The sequence below is a fragment of the Sinohyriopsis cumingii genome, chromosome 18 (genome assembly GCF_028554795.1).
Source record: "Sinohyriopsis cumingii isolate HCF-2022 chromosome 18, ASM2855479v2, whole genome shotgun sequence".
NCBI lineage: Eukaryota > Metazoa > Mollusca > Bivalvia > Unionida > Unionidae > Sinohyriopsis > Sinohyriopsis cumingii.
Genome location: NC_142978.1, coordinates 2,178,370 through 2,192,219, shown reverse-complemented (window position 1 = coordinate 2,192,219; position 13,850 = coordinate 2,178,370). Strand labels below are relative to the sequence as shown.

The 13,850-nt window shown below is 35.5% G+C and overlaps 1 protein-coding gene across 2 annotated transcripts in view; it reads right to left on the bottom strand.

Moving 5' to 3' along the window:
* Positions 1–2,846: 2,846 nt before the first annotated feature.
* Positions 2,847–13,850, bottom strand: part of LOC149775964 (heat shock 70 kDa protein 12B-like) — a 35,191-nt gene continuing 24,187 nt past the window's right edge. For both annotated transcript variants that reach the window (XM_089940884.1, XM_089940885.1), the window contains one exon: positions 2,847–13,339. In XM_089940884.1, coding sequence (XP_089797010.1) covers positions 12,533–13,339 — 807 coding nt within the window. In that variant the 3' untranslated portion in view covers positions 2,847–12,532. The remainder of the gene's footprint in view (positions 13,340–13,850) is intronic.

Below are 13,850 nucleotides of genomic sequence, written 5' to 3'. Positions count from 1 at the left end.
CAAAACAAAAGCGGAGAAACATAATGCGTGGGTTTATCAGTGTGTCTGTGTGTGGGTGTGGGTGTGTCTATGAACATGGCTGAAGTGCAATAATACTGCAAACATAAAATATTTCGTGCCAAACGCATTTTTTACTTCTATCGATACAATTCTATCAGTAATATCAGATTTTTTCTTCAGTTACCTGTTTACTCAAATGAATATAAATGCTACCTTATCAAACAAACTATTCCTTCATTACGGGAACTTGAAATGTCGTCTAACGTTAGTTTATTCGGTCATTTCCATGGTGGGTCCAAGTACTCTTTTGCTTAAAAATGAACAAACCAAATATAATATGATATATTGAATAATATTAATATATATAAGTTCGATCATAATTGGAATTTAGCAAACGGATTTTCTATTTTTATATTCTGTCGCGTTTAGAATGTCATTTTTACAAATTATCGAATAATTGTATTGTAGACGCTGATTGCGTTAAATCATTCACGTAAACAAGAACAGCTATAGAGGATAAAGTATAAGAATGATCCGAATTGTTACGGTGGGTGAGTCGGATGTAATAACCACGTTAGTAATTTGTGAATAGGCTATTTTGTAGTATTTGCAATTTTTATTTCTATATGAGGACGATTTTATGTCACCCAGTTGAATGAAATTTGGTCTCTGAGTGTACATGGTATTACTTTAAACCGCAAGATGAGTCATTTGTAGAACTAGATGCTTTAGAAAATAGTTTGATAGTGTTCTGAAGACCCAATGCGTATTTGGGAAATGGGTTTGAGCTTAGTAGAGAATTATTAGATGCCAGGCAGAATTATGTAGATTGTTAGCTTGTGGTCAGAATCAATTTTGTAATTCGCTATTAGGTTACTTCGTAGTAAACCAGTGCATTTATTAATGTGCTTTGTTAGAATATACACATGCTTGAATTGTGAATTTTGATACATGGTTGAAGTATGTAAGATTAGTTACTATGAACATATGCATATACCAGAACATGGATATTTGAATATTTGAATACTTTGCGTGAGTTGTAAGGTAAAGAAATGCAACTGATTATTGAGATATTGTTTAGTATAATGGGATTAGAAATATGTACTGATGTGACGGTATTTATTGATGTATGTATCAGAAGTAATTGATACCGTGCTGTATTATGACGTTTGTTTTATCATACAAGAACGTATAGGTATCTCGATGTGAATGAATGCGTGACCGAAGTAATTTAATAGCCGTTATCTGATGATAGGATGTGTGTAGTGTGAGATGAGAGGGCTAAGTAAAAAGATTGTAACGTCCTTGTGTTTTCACAAGAAGCTTTTTAGGGGACAGAGAACTTCCGGTTCCATTGGGTCCCAAGTCGTTAAGAGTTGGAGATGGAATGGAAACTGTAGCCGAGACAGATGATTTCGATAGAAGTGTAGTCGTCGGCTAGAAAGTGGAGAAGGAGGAGAAGGAGTCAAGAGAAAGTCGAGGAGATGGAGGAGAAGGAATTTGGAGAAAGGTCGGAGAGGAAGAGGAGAAGAAAGTGGGAGAAATAAGAGAGAAAGGATACAATAGATGAGTAAGAATACAAGGACATATGGAAATCAATCTCATACTGCTAATCAAGTGATGCAATAGGCTTATTAAAGGTCAATCGTTAGGAATGTAATTGGAACTTTGAGTCATTTGATTTTTGAATTGTTCTTAAATTGTTATTCATCGAATTTCAACTTGTTTTGCATATTTAACCATCTAACTGTCGGCATTGCTGACTGGGGGGCTCGGAGTTTTGCATCTATCTTTCACTAAATTTTACTTCCAACAAAAAAGAACCTGGGTGGGACTTCTATAATAGTTTAAATAAAATATTAGGAGCACCACACCCCAACCATATAGTTCGTCACAATTACAAAAAAGAGCACTTGAGTAATGATTAGACAAATTTGAAGAAAGAACCTGGGTCATCAGGATCTGTTTATAATTGTCAGATGTGTATACAGACAGTTCTCATTGTACAAATAATTGTCAGATGTGTATACAGACAGTTCTCATTGTACAAATAATTGTCAGATGTGTATACAGACAGTTCTCATTGTACAAATAATTGTCAGATGTGTATACAGACAGTTCTCTATTTACAAATCTTTAGTCCGTTTCTTGTGACAAGTTTCAACCTTGGTGAGACATAGTACTTGATATGTGCTATATTAAGAAGTCGTGGGCCTATTATAAACAGTCAATTCCAGAATTATAAAATGGAGCCTGCCAGTACTCGTTAGATTGAACAGGATGACTGGCAATATGCTGACCTTAGTTACACCCACATCCTGTGGATTGCTTTCAGAAAATGTGGAGCCTACCTGCGAAATTCTATACGCGATAAAGGTCGAAATAAAGGTAAGTAGGTGGTCCCTTCGATCAACGTTGAACAGATCATGGACTTTGTCGTTCACTGAAGTGGTGTCACAAGCTTTCTCCAAGTCAGAAGATATGACTACCATGTTCTTTCTTCATGAAACAGCTCTGGCTTAACGGGCAATATTAATCGAAATTCGGAATGTATATTATTTGACTCACAATGTCAGAGTAGTCTGTATTGATCATTTGTTCCAATGTTGGTGGTATGGTGAGATAGTTGATAGCGTTGGTGTGCTCTAAGACAGGTGTTTTTACCGGTGTCACTTTTATTTCCTTAGCTTTTTGGCAGGAGAGGAGAGGCTAAGCTAATGCAGAGACAAAACATGATACAACAGTGAGAGAGAGCCCTACCACTTATCCATCAGGACCGGATTAATCAAATAATCAAGAAAACTACAGTTGATAAGGTCTCATAATGAAAAACAAAACAACAGAAATAAGACTAAATTTTTATTATAAAGAACATGTACAATTAAAGAAAGTTAACCCAAATCATTAGTGACCGTAGTTTAGAGTGGGTTACCTTCCTTGCCTAGTAAATTACCCTAGCCCGAACGATGTAAATATGGTGGCAAAATGCCACCATGAGAAAACTGTATGCTTCAATAATTATATCACACACAGTTTAGATTGCATTTGCTGTCATCTTTCTCTACATTGACGTTAGTGCTTTTAAGCATACGGCCTATTACGTAAGATATAAAAGCAGGAGGTTATTCACTTGCCGTGATGGATCATAAGGCAAATGATGACAAAAGGTTGCACGAGGCAAGCGTCACAATATGCAGACGACGTCAAAATGAAGAGCTTCTCAGCGTACAACACAGTCTGTTTTTTTGTTATTACCTTGATTTCCTTTTGGATTTTAATCTGTGATAATATATACCGTCAACAGCTCGTGTGTTAATCCTCAAAGTTCTTGTAGTGATATTTAAATGCAACTGGTGTCAAAACTGCCTATGACTACGATATATTGTTAAATTTATATATATTTATGAATGAAGGACAACGATTTCATAAGATACAGTGTCAATGAAAGTGTGACAAACTCTGCTAGTTGCCAATCATTTGGGGGTAGTTCATCTCATCAGTTAATTAAATGTTTGGAAATTTAGACCGATAATGTGTTTTTTTTAAATTGTATTAGACATTGGATAACGTTAACACATATATGTGTTGCAATAAACTACATTCAATACAAGTCACAAGACACAACGGAAAAAATCACTTGCCTCAGTGATGCTTGATAACAAAAGAAGCTGATAGTTCCAGGAGTGTAATAGACAGAAATTTTTATATTTCACGAAAATCCGATGAGCGTAAATGTGCGCTTCGGACTTTACATCATATACGTTGATATATGAACGCAAACAATAGAAGCAATACTTCTTCAAGACAGTTTGTTGTGTTTGCTATCAAGACAATCACGTCCGCTCACCAAATTTGTATTAAACTAATTAATTTCTCATACACACAGACATATAGGGAGCGATCTTAATAATGACTATAGATGTCAACCTGACAGTATGGAATATGAGCTCATTAGACTTGTTAATAGGAATAGATGTGATGCACTCCCCTTACTGTTGAGTGTTTGCTTACTTATTTAGATTCCTGTAAAAAAATATAATAATTTTTTTTTTTAAAAATATAAATAAAAAAAAAATTATTCAGGTATCACCAGGAAACAGATTTAAAGTATGTTTTCGGTGCTACCAGAAGACAGGTTTATTCCATAGCCATTCAGTAGCTTTCATAAAGCACGACTAAAGTACTTACTGCAAGATTCAGACTGAAATAAATCCCTTCCATATCTAATGTGTTGATTTCATGTCCTCATATATAACCCAAAACTTTCTGTGGAGCTAACTCATTTTCATCAAACTCACAGAGAGAGAGAGAGAGAGAGAGAGAGAGAGAGAGAGAGATCACTGAAACATATATAGTTGAATGGACTCTACTAAGCATAGTAAAATTACAATAAAAGCCTTCAAAACAAATTTTAAGAGATTCAGAAAAACTGTGTCACGGTCATTAATGGTTTTGCATGTCCATCAAGCCAATATAGGTGATGTGTGATGTGATTTTGATTTTTAACGTAGCTTTAACAATTTTTCAGTCATATCGCTACGATGTCTGCAATGTGGCAGTTTATAGTAATGTCTAGCACTGGGGCATCATGCCGCAGACATGTAACATGATGTCCCACCCAGTCACATTATCCTGACACCGGTGCCGACCAGTCCTAACACTAACCTCTTAATGCTGAGCGCCAAGCGAGGCAGCTGTTAGTACCATTTTTGTAAGTCTCTGGTATGACTCGACCGGGGATCGAACCCACGACCTCCCGCATCCGAGGCGGACGCTCTAACCACTAGGCCACCGGAAAGACAGCAACAATTAAATTTTGAGTAGTTTCAACTGAAAACGCTCCTGTCTCCCAAAGATTAATTTCGTTTTCAGAAGTAACAGGGACGGGTTTTTTCTTTGGGAGTCAAACCCGTTATTTCTTTCGAAAGTCAAAGTTAATTCTTGATTGTTTTGGCTGATTAATATCCCCAAACATTTTTCATTCTCCGTATGTAAGCAGAGTAGAGCATACTTGAACTCCAGCTCCTTCAATCTTGCAATCCTTTCCACATATATTCATCCCAGCACACAAAAGGGGCTAATCTCAAACTCGATCAAATCTCTCTCTTAAAATCGTAAAATCCGGCCACCATGGGTGTGATTTGTCATTCAGGGTATGCAGAGTTCTTCTAAGTTTTCTGTCGAACAATAATTATGCAGGAGTGTACCCATTCACAATGACGACAACCGATATGCGAGCAACTCTTAGTAAGGATCGGTGTTTCTGTAGCATTTTTATCATTGTTTACACTCTGCACAGAGTATATATCCGCTACTTTTTCGCGTAGATTTTATTACTCGTCATGTGAATAAAGTTATATTCTTTAGTAAAGTTGGGAAATGTTTGTGAACTGCATTTGGGACCATTGTCTGACCTTATTATTTCCAATTTACCATAATTTTTGATTTCATTATTGCATTTGTTTCAATGAAGTTAGACGTCGGCCTGTTTTTTCGTGCTATTCAATATCACTGTTCGTACAGTCTAAGCTTTGTCAATTGTAATCAATATTTCTAACTAAAACATATGATATCGCGAACCGGTATCGAGTCATTCTCACGCTGATTGTCTGTATTCGAGGTGGCATTTCTCTTTGGGTCCTACAACAAATACCAATGGTTCATGGTAGGTTTCAGTGTAGAAAGTACCTATGAGATGATGGCTACATTTTTCATAAGCCCATGTCATAGAATTTGCTTCTTTTTCTATCTGCGGTGAACTAATTTATGTGTCTATCATTGACTTCGACTCAAAGGCAACTGGCTCTCACACAACATTTTCTTATTTCTAGAGAACAGCGCCTAATCCAAATCACCAAACTCCCGTTGACACATTTGCTTTTCTATCGCTAAGCTTTATTTTAATTTCTCCGAATGTTTTCTCATGTGTTGTGCCCCAGTGGTACTCGTTTTTCTTGCTTGGTAGGTTGCAAAAAGGTTTGCTCCTTTCAGCCGAATTTAGGATAAAGATATCTTAATTGATTTATCATGTTCAAACGTCTGGTATATTTTACTTGGCTATTTCACTTCTAACCTTCGCTCAAAATTCAACTATGTTTGGTCTGATGGCAATGATATCAATTCTAATAACCTACACACTTTCCTGAGGTACGTGAAAATTTCACTTCTCGTCATTAAAAGTGACCCTGCATCTTGTGTTCTTGTTATCAACTTATCTAATCTGTAGTTACGTTCCTTTTCGTCGGTGTCAGACAGAAGGATGTCATCCATTTTGCATACTACGAAATCGAAGCCATCAAGGATGAAATAGAAAACGTGTCTTTCAAAACAGAATATGTGTAATATTGTAATGACTGATGTTAGCCAATGCCATTCATATTCGTGTGCTAATTTAATCTGGCAAAACTCCTGCTTCAGATCTAATTTCGGGAAAACAGTAGCACCAGAAAGTTTCGAACCGTTTCGTCTTGATACCACACGGTAAAGGGAGATAACTGTATATTGGTATACAATATGATGTGCTAGCGATATATAGATTAGATGGACCAGAAATACTTGCAATACGCAATACCGGTGTACCAATATAATTTCAAACTTTTAAATTCATAGTTAATTATAACAGTCAGTAAAGTAATATTAAGAAGTGTAAACCTGTAACGATATCATTGACGTGTAAATAATAACACGAGTACACTAAACTGAGTATATTAAGAAGTGTAAACCTGTAACGATATCATTGACGTGTAAATAATAACACGAGTACATTAAACTGAGTATATTAAGAAGTGTAAACCTGTAACGATATCATTGACGTGTAAATAATAACACGAGTACACTAAACTGAGTATATTAAGAAGTGTAAACCTGTAACGATATCATTGACGTGTAAATAATAACACGAGTACACTAAACTGAGTATATCTGCAGCTGTAATACATTTACGCTTTAATAAACTTCTGCTGTGAATACAAAACTCTGTGTCCAAAATGTTAATAATAAACGGCCTTTAGCTATCACAATGTACTAGTACAAAATCAGTAGATTTCTTTAAAACAGTAATCGTGCTAACACTCCATAAAGAAGTGTACATTGATCTTAACTATATTTTTTTTTCTCTTTTCATCTATACCTATGCCACCTGTATTTCCCTCTTTTCGTCTGCTTCAATTTCAAGATATTATTCTTGCTTGGATCCATAAAAATGTAACTATGTATCTCAAATTAGTTTTTTTTTATAATTTTTTTACAATTGATGTTCTTTGATTTTGGGCAAACTAGAATTATACCTTTGTCTATTATTTTTAAAAAAAAATTGGTTATTATTTTGTCTTTCAGTACAAAGGGACTAAGAGATAGTCAAAAAAGAAAAGATATTTTTGAATTTGAACGCGGAATAAAAACTACCAATATGCTGTTTACAAGATACTCATTTCACCGAAGGAAAATAATCACATATTGAACCTAACTGTGCAAAGTTTAGCTCGTGGTTTGACTATACCCTTTACAAATAACATAAGTATTAAAGGTTCTAGAAGCTTCAAGTATAATAATGCAAATATAATTGCTCTAGCATCAGTGTTAAGGGTCGGCAAAGGACACATATTGACGTGTATTTCCAAATTAAGATTCCCCCCTAATATTTTTGATACAGCTGAGTTAGTTATCAAAGTATATAAAAACTAGGTTAATTTCCCGTCCTATGACGGGAATTTTAAAAAAAAAGTCACAAAATTTAAAAATTTGTGATGAGCGAGTTTAAAAAATGTTTGAACATAAAAAATGCAACGTGTGTAAAAACAACTGGAACGCCGCCGCGAAATTCAAACTCGCGACCGCTTGTTGGGAACTTAATTCAGAATTGTGATATGGATGTATCATTATAGAATAATAAATAAACCGAAAGCATGGGGGAAATACTGAATATTAAAACAAGATTGCATCATATTGGATTATTTATATTTATATTTCTAAAATTAAAGAGTACACTTGAATTTTTTTTCAAATCTTTTTAAATTGGTGAATAAAGTTAAAAATGTAATAAATATAAGAATACTTGTATATATCTTAGCTATTATAGGTATGACCAATAATCAATCATTCTCGCCCTTCGATTTACATAGGGACTAGGGTTCTGGAAATTCAATACTTCTTGAAAGACACGGGAAATGCAGATAAAGTAAAGAAAAACAAAGAAGTACTAGACTAATATTTTCTACTACTAGGTAAATAGGTATTTCTTAAATTATCATACATAGGACATTTAACAGCAAAGTGAAACTCATCTTCTATATCCGCAAAAAACGGCAGTCTTTCAACATAAGGATTTTTTTAAAGCTACCGATATTTACCATTATAAGGAACGTTTTATATTTCTCAACATACATAGTAAGGGAAAATTCAAACATTTAGTATAGAATCCTAATATAGTCACTGAATTTAACCCTCCATTTAGTTCTTGTAGAAAAAATGTATTTGCAACGTTGTTTAAATATAATGAAAACTTCTCCCAGTCTGTATAAAAAGTGTAGCTTCTTGACAGTATTTACCCAGCAATCAGAGTGTTCGTCTCATATCAATTATAGGTGATAGCACTGTTTGGGGAATCTAATTCCCAGTTATCTTTTATAATTTGAACCAGTATTTAAGGATTCTACTATATCTTACTACTTGCACTGGCTATTCTACATAACTTATTATAGATAACAGATCTAAAAATGCATGTTTTGCAGTACCAATAATATATTTTCAAACAGATGTATGTATAGATTCAATGCAATTTGTTTTGTAAAAACCCCAAACTTCTGACCCATACAATAAAAGTGCGATATGTATATATGTTTCTGTTAGTACCATGCCCGTGCATTTTTTTTAAACAAAACAAAAATCTCTTCGTGATCTATTTTTCAATTTTAAGGCTTTGCATTTAGCTCATGATCACCTGAGCTTTTGCCATGTTCTATGCATGCTGTTCTACATTAAATTAAGAAACAGTGTGAGGGAATATCCCTTTTTTTTATTACATCGAATGGACTCTGTGAACAATATGTGATGCTTCAGTTATTTTGTTGAGGTCTTTTCAAAGTTAGTTGGATGAATGTTGTTTATCTCTTTCATTATTTTTTTCTGAGTACCACTCCTTTAGAACCCCATTGAGCTTACCTTAACCTATATTTATGCTTGCTAGTAAAGGTAAAGTAATTGCGTTTAGCCCATGAGCACATAAAGTTTTCTATGCTCAATTCATACCGTTGTATTTGAAAGGCTATTCGTATAAATAAATATGAATTACATATTGTAATAGGTTACCGTGAATAGGTTAATTGTATTGTAGACGTAACTAAGTATATCAATTAGAAGAGTGGACTGCATGAATTTCATTGTGAGGTCTCAGCTGTACTTCATAATCAGAGAAATAACTGTTATATGAACAGTGCTTCGAATAGTAGTCATACTGGACCTGTCTTCAAGATTGCTCCAGCCTTGCGACCTTCCCCTAATAAAATCTTACTTTTGAAGCAGATTCTAAGAACGATCATTATAGGTTACTGCATTTGTATGGGACAATATGAACGAGGTTTTCGGATGGATATACTGCACGACCTTGGAAGTGCAGTATATCCATCCGAAAAACGAGTTCATATTTTCCCATACAAATGCAGTAACCTTTTTATTATATGCTCATTTTCTTATTCTACCTAAGGCTAAATTATATTAATAACAATCCACTAAAAAAAAAACAAAGTAACGGAATGTATGCTGTATTCTACACTAAATACACGAGTGCAGATGCATCAGTACACAACAACAATACTAATGCGCACATAACTCCGTCCGGAGAAATTTGAACTTAGTCGCGCGTTCGACATCACTTAGAAAGAAAATGACGTTTTGGTCTACTTAAAATTGAAATTTAAGTCATATTGTTAATGGATGCGCACTGCAACAACTTTTCCATTTGACCTGGAATTAATAGATTTTGGTATTTTTGTCGATTCTACTAAATTTCGTGATTATGGACTGGATTTGCCTTTGTTAATTCTACATGAAGTAACATCTGATTTGTGCAGCGAGGTAGCAGCGTGTTGGCTCCTCTGCATGTGTGTTTATGTTCTATCATTGAACGTTTGGAATCATAATGTGGGAAAAATATGAACTCTTTCAATTGTAATTATCAAAAAGAAGCTATGGAATATAATGTTCATTTCATTTTGAGTGCAGCAAGGAGGAAGTTACTGTACCTGGAATGTAGTCGAAAGTACAGTACAATATCATAATGTGCAATCAAGTTTTGGAACCCATGATATAGCTGATGTAATTCTAATTTGCAGAACTAAGAAAGTACATTTTGAGGAAATTCAGGATATAAAACTGTAATTATATTTTTGCGATTCTTATTACCAGCTAAAGAAGACACGTCTATGCCTTGTCACTTACATGCTATTTCTAGCGACCCCAGCAACTGTATGACCTATCTGGCGTCTATCGCTTGCATAAATCCGAAACATTGTATCAAAAATGTTAACGCGGAATATTTCAAAGCAGCTGGTATGTGGCATTCCACGAAACAGCTGCTTTAGTTCATTCAGAAACAAATTTAATCAACCAAAACGTAAAGCGTCTACTACATGAGTGTACATGATTTTTTTTTACAAAAGTAGTTCCTAATGCACTACGCTAATGTTGGGTACACATGTCATGCACGTGGGCACAATATGAAGATGTTCAATATCGTGAAATATTGCACGATTCTTACAATGTACAATTAACGGAGACAAAAAGTGAGCGTATAATAATTAAAGAAACAAAAGCGTGACTAGCATCTGATTTTTATGAACTCATTATAGCAATTCACCTTATATACGATAGATAAAAATGGGTTTATAGCAGCTGCACGGCTTTTATACACCGTCACAGCATGTATGTATATGGTCTAAAGACACGTCAGCACAATATTGGCTATATATTGTCGAGTTATCATTGTAAAATGTGTGAAGATAATAAATTGCAAAACTAACTTTAATCAAGATCAATTTGTTCTGAATTATTTGTAAAATGATTTTCTACCTTTAATCATGGGATAAGTGGTAGGGTGGGTCTCGCAACCCCTCTATAGTATTAGGACTAATACGGCAAAAAGGTGGACAATTAAATTTTGAATGACTCACGAGCCCGCAGTCATCAATACCGACAGCCTAAATACATGAATAGCTCATGGTAAAATATATAACAATTTTATCAATATTAATAATAAATGAAACTATTCCAGCAATTACTGGATGTAAATCTTTCAATTACACCCCACTCATAAATTAATTAATGCATCGATTTGGCCTGTTAAGAAATGCCTTTTTTATTGCATCACATGAGCGTTAACGTCCTAGTGTGAGAGAGTCTCCTTCCAATGAATAGTTTCTTGTACTCATCTGTATTCGTTCTTTTCCTATTCTCCCTTCTCCTTCCCTCCTGCTCTCTTCCTGTGCCGCCTTGTATTATTCTCCTTCTCCTGCACCCTTCCTCTGCTACTCATTGTACTACTCCCTTCCGCACTCCTTTTGTACTATTCTCCTACTTCCCCCTTCCCTCTCGTGAGAGTTTAGTGCCGTTTGTGCGTGCGACATGGGAGCTTCCTGTAGAAGCTTTCTAATTATTTTCCAGTTCAATTCTTCTGTCCGTTTTTTACGAGTCTCGTTTGCTCAGAGTGGTTCTTTAGAATTCGGTTTGGTAATTCCATATATCCTCCTTTCCTACCAAACGTCAAGGACCCATTGAATAATCTTACACGGGTAATGGCTAAATGTTTTATTGACCCCTTGCCTGTCTGAGACATTAGCTCCTCCTACAGGCAGGGTTTCAAATTTCTCTAATACCGATTGGCTGGTACGCCTTAATTGATGTTCGCGGCTTGGGCACGAATCTTTCACATGTAGTTGTGAACGTAGATATCTGGCCTTTTTAGCGACACAAAACGTTTAATCCCTTTGAAGCGACTAGCCGATTCAACAGTCTAAATACTGAATAAACACTGCCGGCCATCCGCTGTTGTTGGTCTCACAAAGCCTTTAGTCAACTGTCACAAACCTTACGTAACCCTCTGGCCATAAAGAAAGTAAAACTCACAGACGTAAAAATGGAAACATTCTATTTCCACACAGTGGGTGATGACAATAACGGCTTAACACATAATAAAAAGGAGATAATAATGAAGGTATTGAATGAGATTGAATGAAATAATGAAACGGGACTGTTGCATGTATGGTAAGAGTCAATTATGACATGCGTTAATGTTTCTACTGTAACAAGAACATTGAGACTTATTTCTTGGACATTTCTGACAGTGTTTGAATTTCAGTTATATGTAAACATATTTCTTGTCACATTAACAAAGCAGTTTTGTAGCTTTAATTATTCATTCAAAAAAGTATTTATGTTCCATTTTGTATTTGTGATTTCAAAATCCTTCGTTCACCATTACCACTAATTTAAGGGAACTCTCTCACATCGAAACTTTTCCGCATACAGAATCATTCTTCAATTATTCAATAAATTTGAATGACACTATGCAAGGGATGTTGCTCGATCGTTCTGTGGCTTGGAGCCTTAATTCAGTCATCCCAAACTGGAATGTTACATCGACCCAACGTTCACCTTTGCTTGGCTTTGGAATTTTAACATCTACTTTCCCTAAATATTTGCACCCTGAATCGGTGGTAAATTTTGGATTTGTATCAGTGGTGTAGTATAATTCTACTGTGGCCCATTCCTGGAAATCGAATGCAGTGCAGTAGGTCCTTTTAACCGAAAAATCAGTTTTCACCTCAGAATCCGCTGAAACGAGAATGTCAAAAACGTCTTTGCATTGGGTTCCTCTGTCTGTTACAAGTTTCTTATCTTCCGGATGAACTCCTTCAACAAACATCGGGTTACGGTTTACCCCGTAGGTAAAGCGAAGTACTCTCGTATCAACTGAGTAAGGCATTCTCCCGAAAAGAACGGCACCTTTTGCAACAATAATGTCTGCATCTGACGGAAATATTACTTTTCTTCCATTTTTGCCATGAAATGCTTCCCTGATGACATCCTGCACGAATGGCGACTCAGAAAAACCACCTACCATTAAGATAAGGGAAACGTCCGACCCATGACTTTGCCTCAGAATCCCTTGTATATGGTCGATAATGTGGTTGGTCACTTCCCGGAAGAGTTTGTCGACCAATTTCGACTCAAGCATCATTTTGTCTGCCTTAATAATAATGTCTTTCTGTAAACCTGACTTCGCCAGATGCGTCTGGAGATCGCTTTTTAATATTTTCTGACATAGATCGTTCAAGGAAGCTGGAAGCTGAAAATGATTCGAATTTCAGGTAGTGAGATTGAAATCGGAAGTCTGTATTATAGGAGTTATGTCTTACCTCTTGTGTGTGTGTGTGTGTGTGTGTGTGTGTGTGTGTGATTTGAATTTTTAACATAGCTTTAACAATTTTTCAGTAATATCGCTACGATGTCTGCAGTGTGGCAATTTATAGTGATGTCTAGCACTTGAGCATCATGCCGCAAACATGTAGCATGATGTCCCACCCAGTCACATTATCCTGACACCAGGCCGACCAGTTCTAACACTAACTTCTTAATGCTCTATACATATACATGTGTGTGTGTCTGTGTGTGTCTGTGTGTGTGTGTGTGTGTGTGTGTGTGTTTTTCAATATATAACATGGTGGATCAATAGATAAGTACATTCAATATATTTGGTATATGGGTCTAAATTTGTAATGTTAGTTTCATGTATATACCTCGCATTTCTGAATAAAAAATGTAGTGTGTTTCTGCATTTAGCCGGGTGTAAAGCTCCG